The sequence below is a fragment of the Magnolia sinica genome, chromosome 1 (genome assembly GCF_029962835.1).
Source record: "Magnolia sinica isolate HGM2019 chromosome 1, MsV1, whole genome shotgun sequence".
Taxonomy (NCBI): Eukaryota; Viridiplantae; Streptophyta; class Magnoliopsida; order Magnoliales; family Magnoliaceae; genus Magnolia; species Magnolia sinica.
This window is the reverse complement of record NC_080573.1, coordinates 20,749,481-20,776,848: the sequence shown is the minus strand read 5'-3', so window position 1 is coordinate 20,776,848 and position 27,368 is coordinate 20,749,481. Positions and strand designations below refer to the sequence as shown.

Genomic DNA, 27,368 nt, shown 5'->3' with positions numbered 1-27,368 from the left:
GTGTGTGTGTGTATTGGAAACTCGAAAGAGAGTCTAGAACATTATAAAAATATTGAATGTATTAATGTATTTTATGAATGTGTGGTTTATTTTTATATAATTCTTATGAAATTATGGTTATGAATATAAAATATAAATCGTGGCTTGGATTCAGAGTCGGGTTTGGCCAACTTGGGCAGGGAATATCAGGGCATGACAATTATATTATTTATTTCACCCAAAAACTATTGTAATATAATAGTTTTATAATGTGAAATGTAATGATTATATTTTACTTTACCTTGTTCCTTTATAAGTGTATTTGATATGATAGTCTAGTATAAATTAGTAATATATACTATTCTAGCTTTTAGATATGGTATGAATTTTGTAAGAGTGTAGGCTCGTTGAATCCTAAAAACAATAGCTAGAACTTTGTTGCATCATTGGGAAGTGTAAACTATCTTAAAAATCCGGCAGTGTAGTGTACCATTGAGCCAAATTTTCTTTCTTATTGAATCTAAAAAAGGGGCCATTACAAATTGGGTGGAATGCACCAAGCTCCACTCATTTATTTAACCTTGCATCATATGCACATCTCCATTCATTTCTTAGTCATGGAAAGTACAAGATTAACATGCTTGGTCTTCTCCTTGGTCAGGTGGTTGGCCACATTCTCTCCATACTTCTTAAACAAATTGTCAACTATCGCCTCTCCAAAGTGATTTGCAAGCAAGGATTCTGTCACAGCTCTTATGATCTTTGCCACATTTCTCCCTCTTGTAAGTTTATCGAACGCAGAGTCTTCATTATTGTCATCGTCATTAGGATCCCAATTTAATTCGATAACTTCATGTCCGTCTAGATGGAACGATCCATCGGTTTCAATCAGAGTCATCAGTTCTTGAACAGAAGGTGTGTAATAAGGAAGATTGAACGAATCCACTTCTGCTTCTTTGATGATTCCCTGAATTAAAAGGAAAATCGATTATGTTTCTCATATACTTCAAACAACAATAATTTGTGATGTTCATATGTTAGTTTAAATGAGAAATTGTCTTATGTAAGACTTGTTAAACCTAACTAATCATAGTCTTAAATTTCTAAAAGATCTCCAATTAACACTATTAACACCCCCCCATGTGGGCCCAACATGATGTCCATAAAAAATCTACTACATTCATTATTTTCATAAACTCATGGTAGGGCAAGAGCCCCAAAATGAAGCATATCCAAAACTCAAGTGGGTGACACCCAAAAAAAAAGTGAGAATGGAAACACTCACTATTGAAGCCTTTTTAGAGCTCATCATGACGTATATATGTCATCCATATCATTTATAATGTTATTCCCATTAGGATGAGCTAATTAAAAAAAAATATTTGTTTGATTTAAAACTTTTGTGGCCTCACTAATGGAGTGTTTGGCGCATATAATTAGGTGGTATTAAGTGGGATGGAATTGCATTTTTGCAATAAATGCACTTGTCAGTGGATTATCTCTTAATGCCATTGGAGTGAGCTATTATTCACTTTAGTGTTTGGATAACGTATGATGTAGGGCTTAAATACATGTTTTGATTCATGTAATGTTTGGTGATACATGGAAAACAACTACTAATGTTGAAAATCATGTTTGAAAACTACAGTGAGAAGTAAGGTGAGGTCTACCTTAATGTTTGTGAGTAATCCACCCCGTCTATTCGTTTTATGAGATCATTTTAGGACATGCTACCAAAATTCAAGCAGATCCAAAACTCAAGTGGGCCATATGGGAGGAAAGAGATGGGAAAGAATTTCTTACCGTAGAAACCTTCGGATGGACAGTTTAGATATAACTCATACCTCATGATGGGACCCACAGAACTTAGTGATGTCAACACACAAGCTAAGTTGCTGGTGTGTGGTACACCAACCAATCCGCTTTGGAACTGGGCAGGGCGAAGCCAGAGACGGACGACCAAGTCAGGGCTCGTGGAGCCCACTGTGATGTATTTTGCACATCCACTCCGGCCATCTATTTCTACAATTTAGTTTAGGGCATGATTTGAAAAAAAAAGAGATAAATTGAAGCTTCAAGTGGAACACACCGCGTATCAATGGTAGACGCTTAATCTTTATTGTTTCTTATGATGTGGTCCACTTGGGCCTTCGACTGACCTCCTTTTTTGGCTCATGCCCTAAAATAAGCTTTCAAAATGGACAGACGGCTTATATAAAACACAAGTATTGTGGTGGGTGTTATAGTCAACTTGTTTTGCTAGTGCACTTGCAATGTAGGAGTATTAATGTATTATCTTTGCCGACGGCTTAGTATGATTCTCCGATGGCTAAAATCCGTAGGGGAAGCTAGTAACGACTGTTGGCATTGCTCATTTTTTTGGTAGTGTTCGCGAGCTCCACCTTGATGTTTATATGTCAATCCAACCGTTAATAAGTTCATTCCTGGTCGGAAGAACTGACAACATAAAAAACTTTATCTTGATACAAAATTTTTGTGGCCATATGAATGTTTTAATGGTGGTCACTCAATTGTCATAGTTTTCTCTCGTGTGGCCCACTTGAGTTTTAAATCTACCTCATTTTTAGTCGCTTACCCTAAAATGATATTGTAAAACAGATGGATGGGGTGGATTCCTCACAAATATGAAGGTGAGCCCCACCTCCCTTCCCAACGTAAGAACATCCTATCTCGTGCTTTTAGGAGGAAATCTCATGAATTTTGCAAATCCTCATTGAATTGCGGAAAGCTCTCCCTAACCCTCCCTACTCTATGTACAAGATCCAATGTTGGAAACCTATGATACACCAACCAGGGATGATTTTTCAAACTAAGGAATTTAAAGTTCCATCTCACTTAATACCATCTAATTCCATGCGCCAACTCTTAGGAGTTTCAAGACTTTGTCAAGGGTTCAAGTACCCATAGGTGGTGAAATTCCACTACGGTGTGAGTGTGTGGGGTATGTGCGCGTGTAAAAGAAAAATAAAAATAAATTCCTTGCGCCAAACACCTAAGGTTTCAATGGTGGGTGTTCAATCTCCACCATTTCTTGTCATGTGGTCCAACGTAGTTTTGGATTTGCCTCATTTTTCAGCCCTTGTTCTATAGTGAGCTTGTGAAATTGATAGACAGGTAGGCAGCAGCTGAGGTCCATAACTGAAGGGCAAACTATCCTTGCCAACCAGGTGGATGTCTCTAGCTGGCAAGAATAGTTTTCCCTCCAGTCAAGGATCTTTCATTGTGAGATGTTTTTTTTTTTTCATATGAGCCTGGGATAACATTAGCCTGTCTCGATCCTCCACATATCCCACAGCTAAGCCATCATCTAAATGAAGGAGAATGAGAGAGAGAGAGAGAGATGGCTCAATCAGCTTAACTGATTCATCCACCACACCACACAATTTCTTGGACTCAGTCCTTAAGACACAAGCCATGTTTTGGCCAAAAGTAGGCCTCCCAAATAAATAAACCATGACTAGGCATGGTTTTCTAAGAGCTCTGCTTAGGTAACTTCTGCTGAGTATTTTGTCAGGTTTTTCAAAACACAATAGAAAATAAAACTTTTCAAAGGTTCGGACCTTAAGATTAAGCCCTATGATCTCCATTTAGATATATCCAAGTTTCTTCAAAAAAAAAAAAAAACTTAAATACTACGATAGAGATTTACTTGATCAATGCTATTAAGAAACTGTCTATGATATTCATTTTACCATCGAAAAAGTTTCTTCCTGGTCCATCGTAGATGGAAAAGAACTAAAAGCCAAACGCGTCAGCCTTTGGAATAGGACCAAAAATGCCAGAGTTTTCTATATAGGTGGACCCATGTGTGTGGAACACGTGATAGAAATGAAAGGAGTTGAGTTGTGGCTTTCTTTGTTGTACCTCGCTGCTGAAATAAGATCTATTTATGAGAAGATAGGGTTTCAAGGGCACACTAATTATGATACCTTATAGCAAAACTCCAACATACATGCTAGGTAACTTTTGTATACTAGGAACTACATGGATGGAGCTTTCATGAGATCCAACTCGTCCATCAGATATAATGCCTCGTTCCAATAATTGAACTTAAAAAATCATGATCATCCAAATTAAAAAAGCATACTTAAAGCTCAGGTAGGCCACACCACAGGAAACATATATGCCATCAATCCATTCACCTGATGTGTCCCGTTTGGATAAAAGAACAAAACAAAAAAAATAAAAATAAAAATAAAAATCCAAAGTATTCCAAAATAAACCTTGACCATACCTAATGAATTCAGAGGTTGCAAGTATAATCTTTTTGAAGTGGCCTACCTAAGTGTCTAATCATCCTGATTTTTTAGGCTCTGACCAAAAAGGGTGTATGTGATGGATTTCATAAACATTAAAGTGAAAGCAACCCTGGTAGGTACCTAGCTTGAGGTACCCAAGTGTTTTCCTCTTTTTTTTTTTAAAAAAAAAATTATTTTTTAATTTAATTTAATCTATTTTATTTTATTTTAAGGCCCTGCTCGGCCTGGTTTTAAGCTGGTCGAGCACGGTTCTTGGGCCAAGCTATTCAAAAATTTGATTTTGCTGGGCCTAAGCTCGGCTCATTGGCAACATTACCTTTTCTACCAAGGCCCTTCCCCAGCTTAAAAACAACTCAATTTACTACTATGATGGGCCGGGCCACGCCTGCTTCCTTTAAAGCCTAAGAACATTAGAAGATGGGCCTAAGCCCAAAATTAGGGCCAATAGTTAAATGGACTGGCCCCAAACTCTCCTCTCAGAGAGCAAGCAACCTAAATCTCCATGGGCCCACCATGACGTGTATGTGAAATATAAACCATCCATCACATAATACAACCCATTTAGTAGGTAAGCCCGAAAATCAGGTCCATCCAAAAGTCAAGTGGGCTACACCGCGAGGAACAGTAGGATAGTACTCACAATATTAAAATCTTACTGGGACCCACTGAGGTATTTGATAAAGCAGATATTTGGTTTTTCCCTTCACGGGTTGGATATCATATGAATATCATAGTAGGCCTCTAAAAGATTTCAACCGTGGACATATCTATTCCTACATTTGCTTGTGGTGTGGCTTACTGGAGTTTTTGATTCGGCATTATTTTCAGTCTTACCTCCTAAAATAAGTCATCTTAGGTGACCGACTTATTGAATGTCAAATATATATATATACACATGGAAACGCTCACCTGCGAACCAGTTCGTACTTATTACGTACGAACTTTTTTGAGAACCCATCCTACGTGATGTGTTTTGAACCATTCATGTGAAGCAGCACCTTGTGAATCCCCCCGGGCCCAACTTTTACTTTGATCTAAAACTTTGATGGCCTATGAAAAATGAAAACAGGTTCCTCTCTTGATTTGCATTTCTCTTTGCTATGGCCAATCAGAATTTTAGATCAGGGTGAAAATTTGTCACATAGGGTTTCATGGGATTCTGCATCAGATGGACCGTATCCTACGTGATGTGTTTTGAACCATTCATGTGAAGCAGCACCTCGTGAATCCCTCCGGGCCCAACTTTTACTTTGATCTAAAACTTTGATGGCCCATGAAAAATGAAAACAGGTTCTTCTCTTGATTTGCATTTCTCTTTGCTATGGCCAACCAGAATTTTAGATCAGGGTGAAAATTTGTCACATAGGGTTTCTTGGGATTCTGCATCAGATGGATTGTTTAGATTAGACACCCATGACACGTGTGCAAAGGTGCGCATGTGCGTAGGTGCGCAGGGGAGCATGACTATATTATATATATATATATATATATATATATATATATATATATATATATATATATATATATATATATATATATATATATATATATATATATATGTATTCAAGGTGGACACCACAAAAATTTATATTACCCGCATTAGGTGTTATTGATGTCTTAAATTTGTCAATAATAAGAGTCTGTCGATGCCATCAATAGAATATTTGATGTCATCAGGCAGATATCGACTCCATCGATAGATGCTCGATCCCATCAAGAAAATTCAGAAAATCCATGTTGGTTGTTAAAAAGTTTTGGTGTTACTAATCAATAGAATCGAAAGAGTTCGATACCATTGACAAATCATCAATGTGGTATTGATGCAATTAAAGATTCCATCGAAGATGTGCGCAGAATTGTATAAGCGAGTAAATTATTTCCTATTTCGGTTGTTATATATATATATATGGGAAAATGTACAATGTGCTCGACCTCACGAGTCCGTCCCATGAAGTCGAGCTGTGTAGGCCCCACTGTGATGCGTTTCGAACATCTAACCCATCAGTCAGATGCACCATTCCATCGTGGGCCTAGATCTCAAAAATCAAGTCAATCCGTGACTTGTGTGGGCCACACCACATACAGAAGTGGGGAGGGGCCGTGCACCATTAAAACATTCATAATCCATTTTTTGGGCCCACCGAGATGTGGTTTGCAAATCCAGCCCATCCATTATGTGTGTCCCACTTGCATGAGGGTTCAGACCAAGTTTCAGCAGCATTCAAAACTCAGGTGGGCCCCACCAAGTGCTTTTATATGTTTTAACGGTGTTTCACATGATTTTAGATGGTATGGCCCACCTGCGTTCCATATACGGCTGATTTTTGGGATATCCCATAATTTAGAGGGTACCCATCAAATGCATGGTGTTGATGGTCGACACGCATCACGGTGGGGCCCACACAGCTCGACCTCACGGGAGCTAATCGTGAGGTCGAGCGCATAGTACCTTTTCCCTATATATATATATATATATATATATATATATATATATATATATATATATATAAAGTATGAGTGATCGTGATAATATTACTCTTTCATGATAGCACAATGGCATCGGGTATTACCTGTGAGACCATCTCCATGAGGGCTTGTGACAGTAGTTCGAAAAGATAACAACACTCTCCACTAGATGGATCCGAGCTTCTCCGGCCCATGAGTGTTAGGACCATACACCCACCTGATGTCATTTCTTCAGACCGCGACCTTAGAAACAGCGAAAAATCCCTCTCAAATTGCTCCAAGTAAGCTTTAAACACAGCAGGAGGGCTGGTCTTGGCCATGTAGATGTTCCCTTTGTTTAAAACGCCACCCCGTCCATTCTCTAGTCCCGGAGGAACCTGGCATGCCATGATGGTTTAAGGTTAGCCCGAGCCAGCCGGTTCACCAGTTGGCTTGAATTATTGGACCAAGGCCAGTGGTTTTGTAGAGAATTGTGCTAGTCTTACTTGTGTAGGCACGCTCAACACATTACTTACACTAACTAATGGCTATGCAGGACAAAATGCACCATCCATCTCATCACTTTTCCACCATGGATCTTAAAAATCAGTCAAATCCAGGATTTAGGTGGACCACACAATAGGGAATAGTGTAAAATCATTATTGAAACTTCTAAATTCATGTGGTGTGGCACACATGAGTACTGGAATGTCCTGGTTTCTGGCGAATCCATTTATCCTGATGTGATACGTTGGATGAGTGGATTCGATGGCATGTACACACCACAACGGTGGACCCCACATGAAAATTGTACGATTTTAATGGTTGGACTTCTCATATCAATGGTCTCCCGTGCTGCTATAGCCGACGGACGCGGAATGGGTACTACGCCGCCGGTTTCTAGGTAGGAAAAAATAGGGGTTCTAAGGGACCACCACTGATGTAAGGGTTTAATCCACACCGTCCATCCATTTTTACATATCATTTTAAATTATAATCCAAAAAATGAGTAATTTAAGTGGTTCAAGTAGACCACACAGTGGGGATTAAACACCTGCAGTTGAAAACATTTTGGAGGCTTCAAAAGTTTTAGATCAATCTTATATTCGTATTTGATAGCAATTGACCATCACGGAAAGCCTCATGAAGGTTTCAACAGTGGGTAACATTATTACCGCTGCTTCCTGCGGTATGGCGCACTTGAGCCTCTGATCTGTTTTATTTTTGGGCTGGCACCGTAAGATGAAATGGAAAAATGGATGGACGGTATGGATAAAACCCATACACCAGGGCGCCCCTGTCCGTTCCCAGCCAGAGACAGGCGGTTAGCACCAAATCCGCGTCGGTTGCCCACTCGAGTATTGATTGGGCTCGATTACAAACACACGGCGGCACGCGGATGGGAGTATCTGGATGAGGACTGCGTACTGAGTAGACTCTATGGGGTCCACCGTGATTTATTTATTTTATCAAATCCATCCCTCCATTTTACCAGATAATTTTAGGCTTACAAAAAAAATGAAACATATCCTAAGCTCATTTGGACCACAAAATAGGAAACAGTGTGAATTAAACATCTACTGTTAAAAAATTATTGAGGCCACAGAAAGTTTTGAATCAAGACGATATTTGTTTTTCCCTTCATACATGTCTGTGTGATCTTATGAACAGGTTGGATGAAAAATAAACATCACTGTGGGTCCTAGAAAGTTTTCAACGGTATAAATCATTATTTCCACTGTTTCCTGTGGTGTGGGCCACTTGAGCTTTAATTATACTTCAATTTTATATGCAATCACTAAAATAATCTGAAAAAACGGATGGACGGCATGGATAAACAACATACATTCAGAGTTAGTCCAAAGCCTACTGAGTAACTCAATACACAATCCCGATCACGGTGTATCTCAGTAACAGGAAGTCGTTTGAACATGAAGTCGTTTTCCATGTGTCGATTGAAAAGCCCATCATTTATTATATATTTCAACTGTACCTGTCTTACTTTACTGTATTTGTAAATTTAATTTTTAATTTTATTTTTTAAAAATCATTTTACTGCATTATTTACTAAAATGCCCAATATTTTGGAAGGAATGGCCCCATCAATAGTATGTAAAGGAATGGCTCAATGAAGCCCACCTTAATGTATGGGTTTTATCCACTTTGTCCATCCATTTTGCTAGTTCATTTTTTTAAATCGCCAAAAAAATTAGGCAGATTCAAGACTCAAGTGGACAACACATTGGGGATTGAATGCCAACTGTTAAAATTTCGTTAAAAAAGTCGATGAAGCTGATATTTGAATTTTCCCATCATCCATGTCTATGTGACATTTTAAACCGGTAGGATGGCAAATAAACACTTAAGAAGGTTTGGGTGGTGGATGTCATTACCATTGCATCTTGTGATGTGGCAAACTTGAGCTTTGGATAGAGGTGGGCATCGAGCCGAGCCGAGCCGAGCCGAGTCGAGTTGAGTCGAGGTGAGCCAAGCTTGGCTTGGCTTGTCCATGATGTACTCGAGTTTGAGCTCGAGCTTGAGCTCGGCCTCGAGCTCAACATTGAAGCTTGGCTTGTTTGCCAAAGCTGTTGAGTCAAGTTCGAGTCGAGCTAGTGATTCGAGTCGAGTCGAGTTTACCTCGAGTCGAGCTCAAGCTTGTTGGGTGAGAGAGTAATAGATTCTATTCTTAATCTTCCTCCATTGATGAAAAAATAAAAAATCTTAGGAGAATCAAAGCAAAACTCGATGAAAAAAATCAAACAAAGCTTTGAATCGGATGAGGAAACTTGTAAGAACCAATCTGTTCTTGATCTTCTTTCACCGGAAGAAATCCAAGTACTAAAAAAGAAAAAGAGTAGAACACAGCTCAAAAATCCAAGTAAAAAGCTCTAGCCAATCAGATCATTGGATTTCCTTGAAGTTCTAACAAATTTGAGAAGAACCCATCTCGGATTTCTTGAGTTTCTCGCCCAAGAAATAAATCTCAAGAGATTCAAAATCATACTATTGTGGAGTTGAAATGAAAATTAGTGGTGGTGGTCCAAGGGGACGTGCGGCTGGCAGCGGGTAGAGAAAGAGAAGAAAGGGAAAGGGGGTGCGTGCGGTCAGCTAGAGACTCTAGGGTTTTTTTTTTTTTTAAAAGCTAAAACTTATATATATATATATAAAATATTTAATATATTTATTAATCGAGCCGAGTCGAGCTCGAGTTTAAGCTTCGAGTTAAGTTCGAGTTCGAGTTGAGTTGAAATGCCCCTTCGTCGAACTCAGATTGAACTCAATTTGAGCTTCAAATAATTAGCTTGGCTCGGCTCGAATTAGTCATTCAAGCCGAGTCAATCCACGTTGACTCGAGCTGAGTCGAGTAAGTTTTCCGAGCTAGCTCGACTCGTGAACAGCCCTAGCTTTGGATCTACTTATTTTTGGCTCGTACCTTAAAATGATTTAAAAAAATGAATGGACGCCCCGATAAAACCAATACATCATGGGCCTCACAAAAGACCTGCCTGATATTGGGACCACCGAAATTACATAATAAGATGCATCACTTCACAAAAGTTCAGTATCCAATAACGAAATTTATATGGGCCATAACACAAGGAATGCGTTGAGACGAAATATCAACCGTTGATCATCGTGGGGGTTCACCATGAATTGTGTAAATATAATCAAGGATGTTCAGACCCTTCATCCAGTCCAGATGAAGAGTCATCTCAAGAGATTTACGTTTTTTAAAGTGACAGTTCTCTCATAACTGATTCCTTTTTTGTGGCCCACACTTAATTTGGATCGGACTAATTTTTTGGTATTAAGGGATTTCAAAGATAACACATCTGATAGACGGATTGGATGGTGAGAATACATTGCGTGGACCCCAATTTATGGGGTACCACCTTAACCTCATCGTGGAACCGGTACGCCCAAGCGCGCCTCTTGGGTGCAGTCATTGGAAGCCTGTTATGAATGAAGATTCTCACCTGAGAGAGCCAATGTAGACTATAAGAAGAGTGAACAAAGTCCAGACTCTCTGTCGGAAAGAGCCTGCCATAAAAAGAACCGGGCACTCCGGCGATGAAACATGGCCCAAAATCAGGCCCATTGTTTTGTTTGAGTTTCTCATGGAAGCCTGCCAAGGATTTGAAAATGTTGTTGAAGTCATTCCCTGGAAGGTCATTTAAGAACACTCGGAACTCTGGCGATGAACGGCCAAGATGACATCGTTTCTGGTCCACTGCTTCCATGATATTAGAGATGGCCAGGAATGTGTTGGGCCCTGATGAACAGCCCATGTCTACAATGCCCAAGCTCTTGGGGAAGGTGGTGCAGTAGAGGTCTATTATACTTTTTTCTACCACGCTTTTCACCTTGGATATCGCTATTTCCTATAAAAACACGAGAAATAATCAAGTGAGTGCAAATGAGTTGAATTGGAGTTGTGGACCGTCTAATCATCAAACTAGACCTATTATTGATGTGCCACCTATACAAATATCTGACCCAATCGGACGGTCAGATTAAACAGCCTAGATGAGTTACTAAAAAAGATGTTCATATGTTCATAAACATACCACATCTGAACTGATGATCTGAACCATCTAACGTGCCACATCAAAAAAACATATGTTCATAACAAAATATGATTTTTTTTAAAATGCAATTAACACATGGTGGTATTCATTAAGAGCTGGGCCGAGTTCAAGCCAGGCTAACAACTTCTTAGACACAGCTCTATCTCGGCTCAATCAATAAATGGGCTTAAAATTTTAGGTCTGGGTCTAGCCCTTGAGCATAGTATTCACCAAGGCCCAAACTAAAGCACGCCAAGCCCAAAAGCCTATGGGGCCACCGTCCTTTTTATAAGATCAAGGCTGTTTATTCGTTGTGCCCACATCATGCATGATATTGACAAAAATGCTCTTAATACCTTAAACGAGATAAATAGGCTATTGAGCTAGCTCTCAGTGTGCCCACATCATGCATGATATTGACAAAAATGCTCTTAATACCTTAAACGAGATAAATGGTCTAACGAGCTAGCTCTCAGACACAACTTGAACCAGCCCAATTAATGAAATGTTGGGCATGGCCCAGCCTTGGGAAGCATGCTAATCTGGCCCATTGACAGCCCTATGTGTTGGACTTGAAGGACTGTAGAGATAAAGATTTAGTGGGACCGCATAATCTTAAAGCATACATAGTAATATATGCAATACAAAAAATGAGAGTTATAATTTTTCTGCTGTGATACCATGTTAATTTAATAAAATAGAAAGTATAGGAATCTCTATGTAAAACACCTTTACTCTCTCTCTCTCTCTCTCTCTCTCTCTCTCTCTCTCTCTCTCTCTCTCTCTCTCTATATATATATATATATATATATATATATATATATATATATTCACGGGCCTGATATATCATAAAGAGAAACCCTAATTAGAGAGGGTCCATAAGTGGACCCACATATAGTTACAACCCTGCAGGCCTAGCCTCAGGCCTAACAACTCTCACACCACATATATCCATATTGCCATGTAAGGTGGAGTTTTCCATTTTCATATCCCTGTATGGATGTCTTAGATCTATGCTGTAGACTGTCCAAGTCTACCATGTAGTTTGAGAGAGAGAGAGAGGGAGAGAGACCTGGAGTGTTGAGTTATTGGCGTAGCTGGTCTCGCCGGCTCCACCAATCATGTGAAGAACTTGTTGCACTTCCATAGCTTCTCTTTGAAAGAGTAAAGAGCCATGCTTCAGTTTATATAGGCATTCTACTCATACTCATCTCTGCACCTGTCATAAAAAAATCTATGGGTTGTGGCACGTACGCACGTGTAGAGAGGAAAGGAAATACATGGAAACAATTATAAAAAGGAATCCACATCTGCCACGTCCAAAGTGGAGGTTTTGGTGCATGAAACACATGAAACAATTATAAAAAGGAAAGGAAATGAAAAGTAATGTATGGAAAAGCAATGGAAGGGCAGTTCTGTGATAGGAAGCTATCTGGGGCCCACAGATATTCCAGTGATAAATCCACTCCGTCCATTGTTTTCAAAAGACCACAATAGTGAGAAAAACTAAAGGAAGATAAAAACCTCAGCTGGGCCACGCAACATGAAACAGTTAGAACAGAAACGTCAACCTTTGAAACTTTCCTAGAGCCGACCATGATCTTTATATGCCATCCAAACCGTCCATAGGTTTTCTTACACTCAGATAAATTGTGGGTACAAATATCTTCCTGATTTAAAATTCTGTGGCCCCCACAAAGTTTCCAATGCTAAGCATTCATTGATTTCTGTTTCGTCTGTGTGATCCACCTGAATGTTGGGTCTGCCTGATTTTTGGATAACTGTACAATTGTGATCTCTAGAAACTAATGAATAGAGTGGATTTGTCACGGGCATCTCTGTAGGCCAACAAACCTTCCTAGCCAATTGCCTCCTACTGCGGGCAGGGCTCTGTTGGCTCCAGTGTGATGTAAGTGTTTTATCCATGCCGTTCATCACTTTTCTCAGATCATTTTATGGTATGAGCCAAAAAATGAGATATGTCTACAACTCCAGTGGACCACACCAAAGGAAGCTGCAGTGACAATGACACCCACCGTTGAAACCTTTCAAAGGGCCTGTGATGTTTTTATTTTTTTTATTTTTTTTCACACCATCCAACCTATTCATAAGGTCATGTAGACGTGAACGAAGTGAAAAACCAAATATCAGCTTGATCCGAAACTTCTTGTGGACGTTCAATCCCCACTTTTCGGTCCACTTAAGCCCTGTACCTGCCTCATTTTTTTCTCGTACCTTAAAATTATCTGAGAAAAATGATGAAACGGCATGGATAAAACACTTACATCTTGGTGGGCCCCACAGAGCCCCTGCCCGGACGGATTACCTTCCGGGCGGGGTTGGATGCAATCCACGTCCCAATAACTTGAGGCTCAAGGACACCGGCAAATCACGTCCAAAATGACCGCTAATACGTACGAAAAATAATCTGGCCCATACTAGGCTTATGGTACCGTGAAACACGTGGAGAGCTGAATGAAAAGAGAGGGAATACGATCGAAAGGAATCCCACACATGATGCATTTTATAAATTGTTGTGGTCAATACAAATTGAAGCTGTAGCACGCACGTTTTATTTATTTATTTATGCATACAAAAGGTATCCACATCATCTGTCCCGTCCAAGTTGGAGGTTGTGGTGCATGAAACACACGAAACAATTTAGATGAAGAGGAATAGCTTTGAACGTTCTTTTGGAATGTATGGAGAAGGAATGGAAGTGAGGTTCCTGTGATAGGAAGCTATTTGGGGCCCACAGATTTTCCAGTACTGACAAATCCACTCCGTCCATTAGTTTCAAAAGACCACGATAGTAAGAAAATACAAAAATTAGGCAGATAAAAATCTCAGGTGGGCCACGCCATATGAAACGGTTAGAACTGAAATGTTCACCTTTGAAACTTTCCTAGAGCTGACCATAATCTTTATATGCCATCCAAACCGTTCATAGGGTTTCTGCCACTCAGATAAACTGTGGCTACAAATATCTTCCAGATTAAAAGTTCTGTGGCCCCCACAGTTTGCAATGGTAAGCATTCATTGACTGCCTTTTTCGTCTGTTTGACCCACCTGAGCGTTGGATCTGCCTGATTTTTGGATACTGTACAATTGTAATCTTGAGAAACTAATGAATGGAGTGAATTTGTCACGGGCATCTCTGTAGGCCAACGTACCTTCCTACGGTAAGAACTTGAGACCCAACGAGACGGGCAAGTCACATCCAAAATGAACAGTATAGTACGTACGAAAAATAATCTGGTCCATACAAGTTAGGGTCGTGGAACACATGGAGAGCAGAAAGAAGGGAGAGGGATTAGGATCAAAAGGAATCCGACAAGATGCATTTAAAAAACTACTGTGCTTAGTACAAATTAGAAGTTGTGGCAGGTACATCACATGAAGAGAGGAAAAGAGATGTAGGGATAGGTGTTATTGCTTTTCTTTTGCAACATGTAATATCGTGAATCCATTATATTACCTTATGAAGTCATCCATCATATCACGTTACGAAGTCATCTGCCAAGCAAGCCTAGTGTAATCCAAACTTACGGATGTGAGACATATTACATTTATATAGTGCATGTTATGTTATGGTGGTGAGAGTCTCTCACCGGTAGACGTTTCTTCGTAAAAGACATCTCTTTTTCTGTCTTATCTGCATGAACGGTCGTACAGTCGAGACTATTTCCCTTGGTCGGAGAATTGCCCCCTCAAGCATGTGATATGGAAAGAGTGTCCGTCATGCGCTCACTTGTGTATCTTTTTTTTTTTTTTTTAATGCTCACGTTTACCCACATGTACTGGGCATACAATTTGAATATTGCGTGTGATGTCCACCGCATGAAACCTTTGAGGCACAACTTTAATGCAGTGATGAACGTGATGAGGCAGATCACCATCTTCCTTGGATAACTACTTTGAATTTACATAACTTCTCAGCCTCCTCACAAAAACTTCTCAAATTCATTAAAAAAAAGTAAGAAAAATAGAAAATAAATTCTATAAAATTCATAATTTGATTGATAGATGAAATAAACAAATTCAAAACCCTTTAAATAGCGATATTAAGCCATAGGAGAAGTTTCAGAATCAAACTACAACTAAACTCCTAGAAATCTTGACTTAATGTAAATAGTAAACTTACTATTTATAGGCGGTCGTGATTTCCACTAGTGGCATGGTTTTCGACCAAAAATAGTAAGTGTCCTATTTGGCTGAACCATGATGTTCTCCTAATTATTCTAAGCACTTTTCATGCTGGGCGCAACTCCTAAAGCCCAACAGATGAAGAGTTATACTCAAACCAAAATATATCATAAGTAGTAAAAACAAAAATAAAACAAAATTTTGACCATCGATCTGATGGTATTTCACAAATTTGGCATGGTCAACCCGACATTGCAGGTTGGGTGGATAAAGTAGCTCGTCCTACCCCAAAATCATATATGGTACGTCCGATAGCTCATTCCGGCTTGCGAGATACGTCCGTTTTAAGTCCTGACTGTCCGGATCACTTTCGCTTCTGATCGGGCCTTTTTTGATCCATCTTAGCCATGAAACTGTCCGCGACCCGTTCTACATCAAACTTTCACCTTGATCCAAAATTCTGATGGGACATAGTTAAAAGAGGAGAAATCAAAGGAGGAAATTATTTCCTTTTGCCATGGTCCACTAAAGTTTTAGATCACGGTGAAAGTTGGGCCTTATAGGTTTCATGGGGCACCACATCACATAGACGGTTCAGATTTTGTGCTCATATCATGTGAGATGAGTTTTGTGTGTGTGTGTGTGTGTGTGTGTAGGGGTGCACATCGAACCGGTAGAACTCTGGAATCAGACTGGAACCGACCAAACGGTCCGGTTTGGTCCAGTTCTAGAGTGCACCGGCTCCGGTTCCGGTTCCAAAAATTGAAGAATCGATTACATCGGTTCGGTTCTCGGTTTGGAGGTAAGTAGAACTAAATTGAACCGTGAACCGATCTATAGAACCGAACCTGGAACCGAACTTGGAACTGAACCAGGAACCCTTTGATTGTTTCCATATTTGATTCATGATTTATGGTTTACAATGCACCATTTGATTATTTCCATAAATGTATTTTAGCACACCATATATAGTATCTAAACCATTCATCAAATGGGTCACAACATGAATGAACATGGGCAAGATTATAAAATAAAACATGCAATTGGGCTAGATTATAAAAAGCTCAGAATCGTGGAACTGATCCGGAATCGAACCGGTTTTAACGGTCCGGTTCCGGTTCGGTTCTAGGGTGCTAACGATCAGGTTCCGATTCCGAATATCCTAGAATTGTTGGGAACAGTTTGGTTCTGGTTTCACCCCATAACCAGACCGAACCGACCCATGTGCACCCCTCTGTGTGTGTGTGTGTGTTCGTGTGCGCGCGCTTACCTGTGCACCTTTGCACACATGTCATGGGCACATGATCTGAATGGTCCACGTGATGCAGCTCCTCTTGAAACCTCACAAGCCTAACTTTCAACCCGATACAAAACTCTGGTGGGCCATGCCAAAAGGAAATAGTTTCCTCCTTGATTTGCATTTTTCTTTGCTATGGGCCACTCAAGTTTTGGATTGGCTGAAAATTAGGCCCATAGAGTTTCAAGGGGTTCCACATCACGTGGACCGTTAAGATTTTGTGCCTAAGACACGTGTGTAAAGGTGCGCATGGGTGCTCACTTAAGAAGGTGTATATATAGATGCAATTTTTAAATGCAGGTATTTTATTATATTAATTCATCTTTTAGAGCATTCTTTGGTTTTTGTTTTTTTTTTTTTTTTTTTTTTTTTTTTTTTTTTTTTTTTTTTTTAAGTGGAAGAAGAGTAAGCCTTGCATGAATTAGAAAGTTTTGTGATGTTGCCCCGCGGAGTAGGTAAATTGTCGAACTGTGTAAATCCCTATGCGTGATCGTGTCTCTTATTTTTGTTTGGTTCTTTTCTTTTGTGTTTTCACCTAGCCTACATTGATCACGTGCAAGTGTTTGTCCATAACAATTGGTATTATAGTCAAAAGTTGAGCCTAAATGGAAATATTTCAACTGTCAATGAGATACTGGATTGCATTTTTTAGGGAGAAACATCATTCTGTTGAGTGACCTTGGCCCTAGTGGAATGTGCATTATTCATTCTTATTGTAGTTCATTGGCTAAGGATATTTAGAGGTAGTTTGGGTTGTAGGGGAGTGAGGAGTTGATTATGCACTAACGTTGTCATGATTTGGCTATACATTTGCATGAGTGGGGTGAATCTCCTGAACTCCCTAGTCATTTACCGATTTTGATGGGGGTATTGGGCATTTCTCGTGGGTTGCTGTTGTTATTGTCATTGTAGTTGCAGAGGCTATAGTTATGGATTTTGTTGTGGTGAAAGTGGTGGTTGATATCTCTGTTGTTGCTGCTGAGGGTGGTACTATCGGTACTGTTGGCATGCTTGTTGAGGCACATGATGGGTGCCTTGAGCTGTAGCAATGATGTTATTTGCTTCTGTTTGGCGATGGGCGAAACCATTGTCATTTTCGTTCCTGTATCATATGGGTCTTCCTTTGACTTTGTTCCATTTGACTAGATCGACCTGATAAGGCTAAGGGGAGATCGTCCCTGTGCATATTCCTGCTTCTACTTGCTCTCCAGTGAGGATAAGTTGAGCAAAGTTCACATAAGAATGCGATATCATATATACAGAGATTCTCGGATTTGTTGAATGAACGATCACGAAGATTTAGTCATCGTCGTCGATTGAGGCATGCATTTTGGCAGCCATTGGTCATCATCATCCCACATATGTAGATAACGTTTTGTCACCTTTTTGTCTCAAGGCTGTCAAGTCCACTCTCCTAGAAGTCATATTGATGTTGTAGGCGAACATGTCGATGAACACTTGCGAGAGTTGCTCCCATGTCTTGATTCGATGACAATTCAGGGAAGTGTATTAATCAAGGGCATCACCCTTAAGAGACTTTTGGGTGGATAAGGGCTCATTCATTTCATGTTACTGCATTCAGTTCCCCACAAAATGCCTTAAGATATGCCGTAAGACATCCACTACTGTCATATCCCTTGAAATTAGGTACCTCGAAATTCTGAGGTACCTATGCATTTAGGAAGGGACATAAGTCCCTAAACTGTGTTGAGGGGAGATCCACTCATTTGTTGTCTTTGAAGCTAATATTACATGGTTTGGAGCTGCTCCCGCAATGCCTATATTTCTATACGGCTCGTTTGAGAAACCGGTGTCTCTCACAGCAAGGCTTATTCTACTTTTTCAACATAGTGATCGATTTCTTTGACCCTATGGCTCCCGTGAGGGGGAGCTTGTTGAAATGTAATCGTGTTCCCGTTTGTGGGAAATTGAAATTGAAAAGCACTCCCGGCCGGAGGATGCTGAGATGATGGGAAGTGACACCCTTGTTGGGTATTCACCACATTCCAATGGTTGAGCAGGGCTTGACATTGACCCCCATTGTGGGCATTCGCCACTGTTATCCTTAGGCTTCCAGTAGAGGAAGCTATTGCTTAAAATTGATTTAAAATCTCAGTTGCGGCATGTATTGGAATTGACTGGAGATCATGTTCGCAGGATCAGTTTGAAATTTATTTGAAACCCCGGTTGCGAGGTGTGCTGGAAATTGACTGGAGATCCCATTTGGAGGATCAGTTTGAAATTGGTTTGAATCCCCGATTGCGAGGTTGGGTGGAAACTAATTGGAAGCCCCGGCTACGAGGCTGTTTTGAAACAGACTAGGAATCCCAATTGCGGGATTGTTTTAAGACTAACTCCCGACTCCCGGTGCTGGTTGGTGTCGGTAGTCCTGTGTAGAGTCCAACGATTGTGCTTGATTTGAACTGAAAGTTGGATAGAGTTTGTGAGTTGATTGTTGTTACTGCTGAACTAGGCCCGCTTGGTTGATAGTTGTTGTGGCTTGTGCCTGAATGAATTATAGGAATATTTCCTGCATGGTTTTTATGCCTTGTGCCAATTCCTAAATGCGGGTCATTAGTGTGGTTTCTACCTATTGTAGCTGTACAGGTTGAGCTTATGCAATGTCGAGAACAAGGAAGGGTTGAACATCTTGCTTGTGGTTGGCTATAGCTATTTGTGATCTAGTGCTGATTATGCTACGATAAGAGAGTTTTTTTTTAGGACGCCTAACTCATAGAGGCACAAATTTTTTGTTCTTTTTTAGTTTTTTAGGATGAAAGCTTATGCAAATTTAGATGTGAATGTGCGCGAACTAGTATTCCTTGGGAATTTGTAAGATCCTGTTTTTCGATTCAGGTCGCCACTAGTGTGACAAGTTCTTCCCCTGCAAAGTCATCATTCTGTTGACATTGGTTCCCGGGTGGAGGGATCGGCTCACTTTCTATAGGTTGTCTCACTCGAGGGCTTTCTTGGGAGTTAAGAGGGTGTTACTATAATGCCCTGGTTTTCGAAACCCGAGTATACGACTCGTTTTTCGAAAATTCGAGTGTTAACCTTTAAAGATGGCTAAATTTCAAGTATTTTTCCCTTCTAGCAGAGTTAGTAGTTTAGTGGAATAGAACATGTCAAGCATAAAAGGAAATCCAAATACATAAATCCAATTATTACATTGGTTGCTTGAAAGCTTATACCAACCAATGTCTCATTAATCATAATTACAAAAAAAAAAAAACTTAATACATGAAATAAGATAAATTGCAACTGGTCTTGAATTACAAGATCATGTAGCAGCTCTTGAGCAGACTTTGTACCCTGCTCCTTATCAACCTTAACATGTTTATTATTTAAACCACCCGCACTACCTGTACGATTATATATTTGATGAATGAGTGGCCAGCTTAATGTGAATTCCCCTCAAGATTACACACTGCCGCATTAGTTAAGCATTATTTAAACAATAAGACATACAAAACAATCCATGATGCAATCTTGTTTAAGTGCATGGATGCATGAATGCACATCAACTAGGGATGCACATCCATTTGGCTAAATGAATGGACCTTTCAAACAGTCAGTCCATTCATGCAAGAGAATGAGCCTTTCAAACGGTCAGCTCATTCAATTTGCAAGGTACTGGGCCTTTCAAATAGTCGGGTCACTTAAGTAATGAATGGGCTTTTCAAACAGTCAGTTCATCCCCAATAGGGGAATGGACTTTTCAAATAGTTAGTCCATTCAAGCAAGAGAATGGATTTTTCAAATAGTTGACTCATTCAACTTGCAAAGGAATGTGTCTTTTAAATAGTTGACCCGCTTAAGTAAGATAATAGGCGTTTCAAATAGTCGACTCACTTAAGCAAAGAATGGGCCTTTCAAACAGTCAGCTCACTTAAGCAAAGAATGGGCCTTTCAAACAATCGGCTCATTCTTGCATGGAGATGGGCCTTTCAAACAGTCCACTCATCCCTAATAGGAGAATAGACCTTTTAAACAATCGGTCCATTCAGAATGCAAGTGGGACTTGTCATTGCATGGTCATACAAAATAAGCCATTAACCGCCTAGGGCAAATATGCAATAATCAGGACCGTAAGGGGCAAATATTAATTAGAAAAAGCCACATAAGCATAACAATCCATGAATGGTAAGCCCGCATTAATGTTTCATTTAATCCATCAATCAAAGTAGCCACTAGGTGAGGATCCATTATAATCACGATCAGTCAAGTTACATCCCAAGTCTGAATGTACATATATAAGTGGGGTTTTTCACTAATAGATGTAGCAGTTCAAGTTCTTCAAGCAATCTATAAACAATCCATAAACATGAAAAGATACACAAGTACAACATATAGATATTCATACAATCTAAGCGATGAGCATATATGATTGATAATCAGATTCAATATCTAACACAAGTTATCATAAATCAGATATATCAATTATCAGTTGAAATAAAATGAACTATTACTTAACTAACAAGGAAGAGGAAAGCTCAAGGGGAAAGATTCATCCCCTTATGGTTTAATTTGCTTAATATCGTTGCCGGAAGATGTCTATGCCTCTTAGGATCGAGTCCTACCTTAAACTATGAATTTATAGGGTCAGTTTAAGGCCTAACACCTTGCTTATGACTAAGATTGTTTTAAATCATGGCTGATCATAATCGTTACTGTGTTGACTCTGAACTGAGTCGACTCAATTGATTTGGATCTGGTTTGAAGGAATTACCTGACGAACGACTTTTGTGCTAGGATCTAGGCTGGGAAGGTGAAAGTTGTTGGTCCACCGATTGAGTTTGTCCTTGAAGCAACCAAGGACTCGATGATTACTAAGTCAGCTCCTGTGATTTAAGGTGGGTTCAGCTCGTCCCAGCAGTATGTACTAAAGACGGTCCAATCTTCAACAATCCGGAACTTAAATCACACCCACCGTATTAGTGCTATAACTTGGCCACTAGGTGTAATGGATGCTCCCGCTGCAACCAAACTAGCTGCTTCGACTTGCCAACTGAAGCATGGCCAGCAGATAGAGCCGACCTGGTTTTGAGGTCTTTCTGGCGTGAGCGAAGGGCTTGGGCTACATAGACTCAGTGGAGCACACCTCACATTGCAAGGCTGGCTGAGTCCACCCGACCATTCAATAACCCATAATAGTAGCTCGCCCAGTGAGTCAGTACACTACCAAAAAATAGGGCAACGCAAGGTTTAATAAACTAGCGCTATCACCGACGGCTTACTAGGATTCGTTGATGGCTTTTAGCTGTCGGCGATGTCGACGAATAAAAGCCGTCGGGGAAAGCACTATATGACCGTCAGTGTTGGTCATTTTTTGGTACTGGTAAGTTGACTTAGGTTTGAACCGAGTCGAGTCCTGTTGAACTCCGGGCTTTGTCACTCTCCCTCTCTCTCTCTCTATATATATATATATATATTCCCAGAACTAAGGCTACTGGCTACCCCAACTCGCCTCGAGTTCGAGCCTAACTCAGACGGTCGGATGGTCTGGCGTGGTGTGGCACCAGCTGCATGATTTTCTCTCCCTCTTTCCTCTCCTATTTTCTCTCCTCTCCTCCTTTCTCTCCTGGAACCCCCAGTCGCACCTCGACTTGGCCTGAGTCGGTTTGGCCAGCGGACTGCGGTGCAATTCCACTCTTGTGCCAACTCTCTCCCCTCGATTTTCTCCTGATTTTTCTCTCCTATTTTCTCTTTATTCCAAGCAACCCTTGGCTGCAATCTTGAGAAGGACACGTCCTTTTTATAGGCAAAAACTCACTCTATACTGTTTCCTTCTTTAGCCATGAACGGCTAGGATGGGATGGTCACACCTCGCCCTCCTCTTTGTTTTATGTCTGCATGGGAGTAATCTGACATGTGGGATGGATTTCCATCACCGTGGCCCACCGCACTCGATTCGAAAATGGGGCCCACTCCATCACGATGGATTTTTCAACTAGATGGAGAAGATGAAGCCACCTCTCATGGTGAGTTTTTACCCATGGCCTAAGATGGTGATCCAAGCCCTCTGGATGGACCGAATTGGTCCTCCCACCTTGTGGGTTCCACTAATCTCATCACCCTTTATCCGAGTGGGACCTCTCATGAGATATTCCGCCGCTTATCGTGCAAGGGAGGCTTTTCTTGGGGTATCAGCTACCCTACTACTAGATTCGAGGCTGCCCTAGCATGGGTGGTTGGGATCATCGATGAGGCTTGGGCGGAAGGCTTGGATCGAGCCAGCTTGCACAGCCTAAAGAGGAAGGTATCCTTTCTTCTTTCGTCAAGCCACAAAAGACTTTTCATTCCATGATGAAAAGAGGAGGTTTGGGATGCACCCCCAATCAAAGGTTGGGATCAGAAGCGGGTTGCTACCTCGGATCGCCCTCGTGGAAAGAAGAAATGGAAGTTTCTCCATTTTGGAAAGTGCGGCATGTGGCTCTCGAGTCCTGTCAGAGTTTGTGGATGCACACACGTGCTCCAATGTGCGGGAAAGGTCAGGGTTGGGTCAAAACCTCTGTCCAATCGCGATGAACTATTCAGATCATTTGAACAGATGATCCTGGTGGGCCACAGGTGATCAAAAATGAGAGTTGCTTGTTCATTTAAAATCCAATTGGGGGGAACAACGAAAGGAGGGAAGAAAACTCCTTTGTTTAGAAATGCCGAGTTAGCTTGACTTTGACTGGAGGTGCAATCCAGTGCACCGCTGGTGCACATAAACTGTGCTCGCTCATCACCCCAAAATGGGGTCCACCAAGGTGTGTGATCAAATCCACACCATCCATCAGATTCTATTTGCATTGTCTGACTAAGGCTAAGGCAGATCCATGACTTGGGTGGGCCCCACAACTCGATTTGTGTGATGAAATGGTATTTTCTAATGAACTAACGGTTGGATCTCCTATGATTCCAATCCATTCAGTTTGGGGGTCCCCATCAGGGCTCCTGACCAAAAAACTAGGCAGATCCAAAGCTTAGGTGAGCCATACCTTGTGACTTCACGGTCAACTATTGATTCACACCAATCCAACGGTTGGATTTAAACTGTAATGAAAGTGAATGTTTAAGTAAGTTAAGTTGGTATTTATACTAAGTTAGGTTAGATGATAACATCCAAATATTGAAAAGTATGGGGTGTTACAGTTACATTTGACCAGAGTCACCACTAACGAATTACTTCGATCTTATAGCCGATTAGACCCTGTAAAAATGCTTAGGATTGAGAACCTGAAGATCATTAACCCTAAAATGACTCTTGAGTTTACGTTCCATGTAAATAAGGAGTAGTGGCACATGTAAGATAGGAGGAATGTATACGATTGCTTTTTTGAACACGTGGAAACAAGAATTTTGAAGTCATGTACTACTGCCATATAAATTAGAATAGATATGGCATGTGCAATGCACATGGAGGGAAGATAGGTGAGTGAGATGAAAGTGATTTTTTTTTCTTTTTCTTTTTTTGAAACACAGAACCATGGTGTCATCATGTTACATTTTCAGTCCGCTAGTAATATACAAACTGGGGTTATGTGGCATGTACAATGCACGTGAAGCGACGAAAGGAGATAAAGGGAGTAGGTGAGGGTACACATAGAGAGAAGGTCTGAAATCCATCGAGATGAAAGGAGATAAAGGGAGTAGGTGAGGGTACATAAAGAGAGAAGGTCTGAATGATGGACAATCCATCCCAACTTTGTGATTTACTTTGAGCGTCTGACTTACCTTCTTTGAAGTTTTAACTTGAAAGCATGCTGCTTTTTTGAAACATCCTGGAATAAAATTGTCATGACACTAGGGTTTTAATGTGAACCATTGATATACGTGATTAATAATCATATGATTTTGGTGCGTGTGTACACACACTTGCATTATCATCACCTACATTCACTAGAATACTTGTTTATCCATAAGCTAGCTCAACTGTTGAACATATCCTAAAGCTATCCTATCATGACCCATGACATGTGTATCAGAACCACTCAATCAAGACCTTGTAATTACACTATAAATCTTCCCAAGTAGTTTACCCACTTATACACCCAATCAACACATTTTAAAGCGTACAATCTTAAGCTATAAGGACCAATAACTAACATGTGAAATTAGATGTTAATCCACCTTCAATTGACCCTAATCACCAATGTAGATTTGTATCATTAATGGCCATCAAACCCATGAATTAGATCAGCCCTCATAGAACATAATATATTCAATTGTTTGTCAAACTAACTATCACTACAACAATTTAAACTTTTTGCGACGAATCTAATTTCATCGCAAAAAGTCAAATTTTTACAACGACATTCTAAGTAGTCGTAAAAAAACCACTATTTATGATGGTAATTTTCTATCGTTGCTAATAGTCACTTTTGTTGCGACGAGCTTCAATTGTTGTTGCAAAACTTGTTGCTAAAACTTGTGGCGGGAAAGACTTTTCGCGACGAGCTTAAGCAGTTGTTGCTAATAACCACTTTTTGTAATGAATTAGGTCTGGTCGCAAAAAAAAAAAAAATGCGACGACACAAAAGTTGTTTCAAACAGTGGCTTTAACGACGATTGGTCAAGCTCGTTGTACGAATACAAAATTAGACTTTTTTCCACAGGTCTTTTTACGACGACTATGTCAACTTGTTGCGAGAAATACCAACTTAAGCTTTTTGCAACGACTGTAGTTTCATTTCGAAAGGATAGAGTATTTGCAACAACATTGTAGGTCATCGCTAATATTCGACATTTTTGCAACGAGCTGCAATTGTCATTGCAAAAATCTATCGCACAAGTTATTTAGCAAAAAATTACATGGCAGAAAATACTTTTTCGACGTGTTTCAATTGTCGTCATTACTGTCCACTTCATGCGACGAATTGAGTGTCGTTGCAAAACATTAGGTTTTGCAACGACGCAAAACTTGTTGCAAACAGTTTGTTTTAGTGACGACTACGTCAGCTCATTGTGAGAAATACAAACTTAAGCTTTTTGTGACGACTGTAGTTTTATTGCAAAATGGTAGAATATTTGAAACAACATTGTAGGTTGTCGCCAATATTTGATATTTTTACAACGAGCTGCAATTGTCATCACAAAAACCTATCGCACGAGTTATTTAACGAGAAATTACATGGCGGGAAATACTTTTTGTGACGCATTTCAATTGTCGTCGCTAATGTCTACTTCATGCGACGAATTGAGTGTCGTTACAAAACGTTAGGTTTGACAATGACGTAAAAGTCATTAGGAACAGTTTGTTTTAGCGACGACTATGTCAGCTCATTGTAAGAAATACTAACTTAAGCTTTTTGGTACAACTGTATTTTCATTACAAAAAGGTAGAGTATTTGTAACAACATTGTAAGTCGTCGCCAATTTTCGACATTTTTGTGACGAGGTGTAATTATCATCGCAAAAACCTATTGCACAAGTTATTTAACAGAAAATTACATGGCGGGAAATACTTTTCACGATGTGTTTCAAATGTCGATGCTAATGTCTACTTCATGCGACGAATTAAGTGTCATCGCAAAACATTAGGTTTTGCAACGATGCAAAAGTCATTGCAAACAGTTTGTTTTAGCGACTACATCAGCTCATTCCGAGAAATACCAACTTAAGCTTTTTGCGACGACTGTAGTTTCATTTCGAAAGGGTAGAGTATTTGCAACAACATTATAGGTCATCGCCAATATTTTATATTTTTGCGACGAGCTGCAATTGTCATCGCAAAAACTTATCGCACTAGTTATTTAGTGGGAAATACATTTCGCAACGCGTTTCAATTGTCGTCGCTAATGTCTACTTCATGTGACGAATTGAGTATTGTCGCAAAATGTTTAGTTTTGCAATGACGCAAAAGTCATTGCAAACAGTTTGTTTTAGTGATGACTAAGTCAACGCCTTACAAAAATACCAAATTATACTTTTTGTGAAAAACGTAGTTTCAATAAAATGGTGGAAATGATCGCTTGATTAACCTCCCAATCATTTAGAATCCACTATTAATATTTCTAAAGAAAACATACTATAAGAAATTAGTGTGATTTCCCAATAGATTTTTCCGGTGGCTTAAGAAAAAATCATCAGATAGGCTTAATTTTTTAATATGCATCTTAAAATGAGCCGTACGAACGAATGAATGGTGTGGATATCTAACATATCATCAAGGTGGGCCCTATGGTATGGGTAACACCCATTAAGGTATTACTCAGGTACGCAGTAGCTTATTCGCTCCCAACACCCATCTCTCTCTCTCTCTATGTAGTTGTATGGATAACACCCATTAAGCTAAGAACACTAAGTAAACTCTATGTGGCCTACACATAATGTATGTGTTTAAACAACACTATCCATACATTTTAGTAGCGCATTTTATGAAATGAGCTTAAAATTTAAGCATATCTGAAGCCCAAGTGGATCATCCTAAATAACTAGAATTGAACTTGTACTATTGAAAACTTCTTGGGGGCCCACAAAACATTGGATAAAAGGTGATATTTGAGATTTCCTCCATTTGTCCGTGTGCTCATCTGTATGTATGCTTATCAATTAAATGGTATAAACCAACGTAGATTGCTTCGTTAAGTTCCCGATCAATGATCGAACAATGTGCATTTTTTATGATCGCCCGATCGACCTCATAATCAACAATCGGACGACACG

At 40.0% G+C, this 27,368-nt stretch overlaps 1 protein-coding gene and 1 long non-coding RNA gene across 3 annotated transcripts in view; both read right to left on the bottom strand.

Moving 5' to 3' along the window:
• Window positions 1-466: 466 nt before the first annotated feature.
• LOC131242579 (S-adenosyl-L-methionine:benzoic acid/salicylic acid carboxyl methyltransferase 3-like) overlaps window positions 467-27,368 on the bottom strand; it is an 83,946-nt gene continuing 57,044 nt past the window's right edge. Inside the window, exons 1-4 of one of the 2 annotated variants that reach the window (XM_058241313.1) lie at window positions 12,345-12,491; window positions 10,682-11,086; window positions 6,830-7,102; window positions 467-946 (exon numbers count right to left, since the gene is read on the bottom strand). In XM_058241313.1, coding sequence (XP_058097296.1) covers window positions 584-946; window positions 6,830-7,102; window positions 10,682-11,086; window positions 12,345-12,419 — 1,116 coding nt within the window. In that variant the 5' untranslated portion in view covers window positions 12,420-12,491 and the 3' untranslated portion in view covers window positions 467-583. Of the gene's footprint in view, window positions 947-6,829; window positions 7,103-10,681; window positions 11,087-12,344; window positions 12,492-27,368 lie in introns of those variants that run through there. The other variant, XM_058241322.1, reaches the window with a different exon arrangement.
• Window positions 10,174-10,675, bottom strand: LOC131242606 (uncharacterized). Its single transcript, XR_009169667.1, has 2 exons — window positions 10,389-10,675; window positions 10,174-10,251 (listed from the first exon to the last, which is right to left on the bottom strand). It is a non-coding gene; the product is annotated as an uncharacterized LOC131242606 (long non-coding RNA).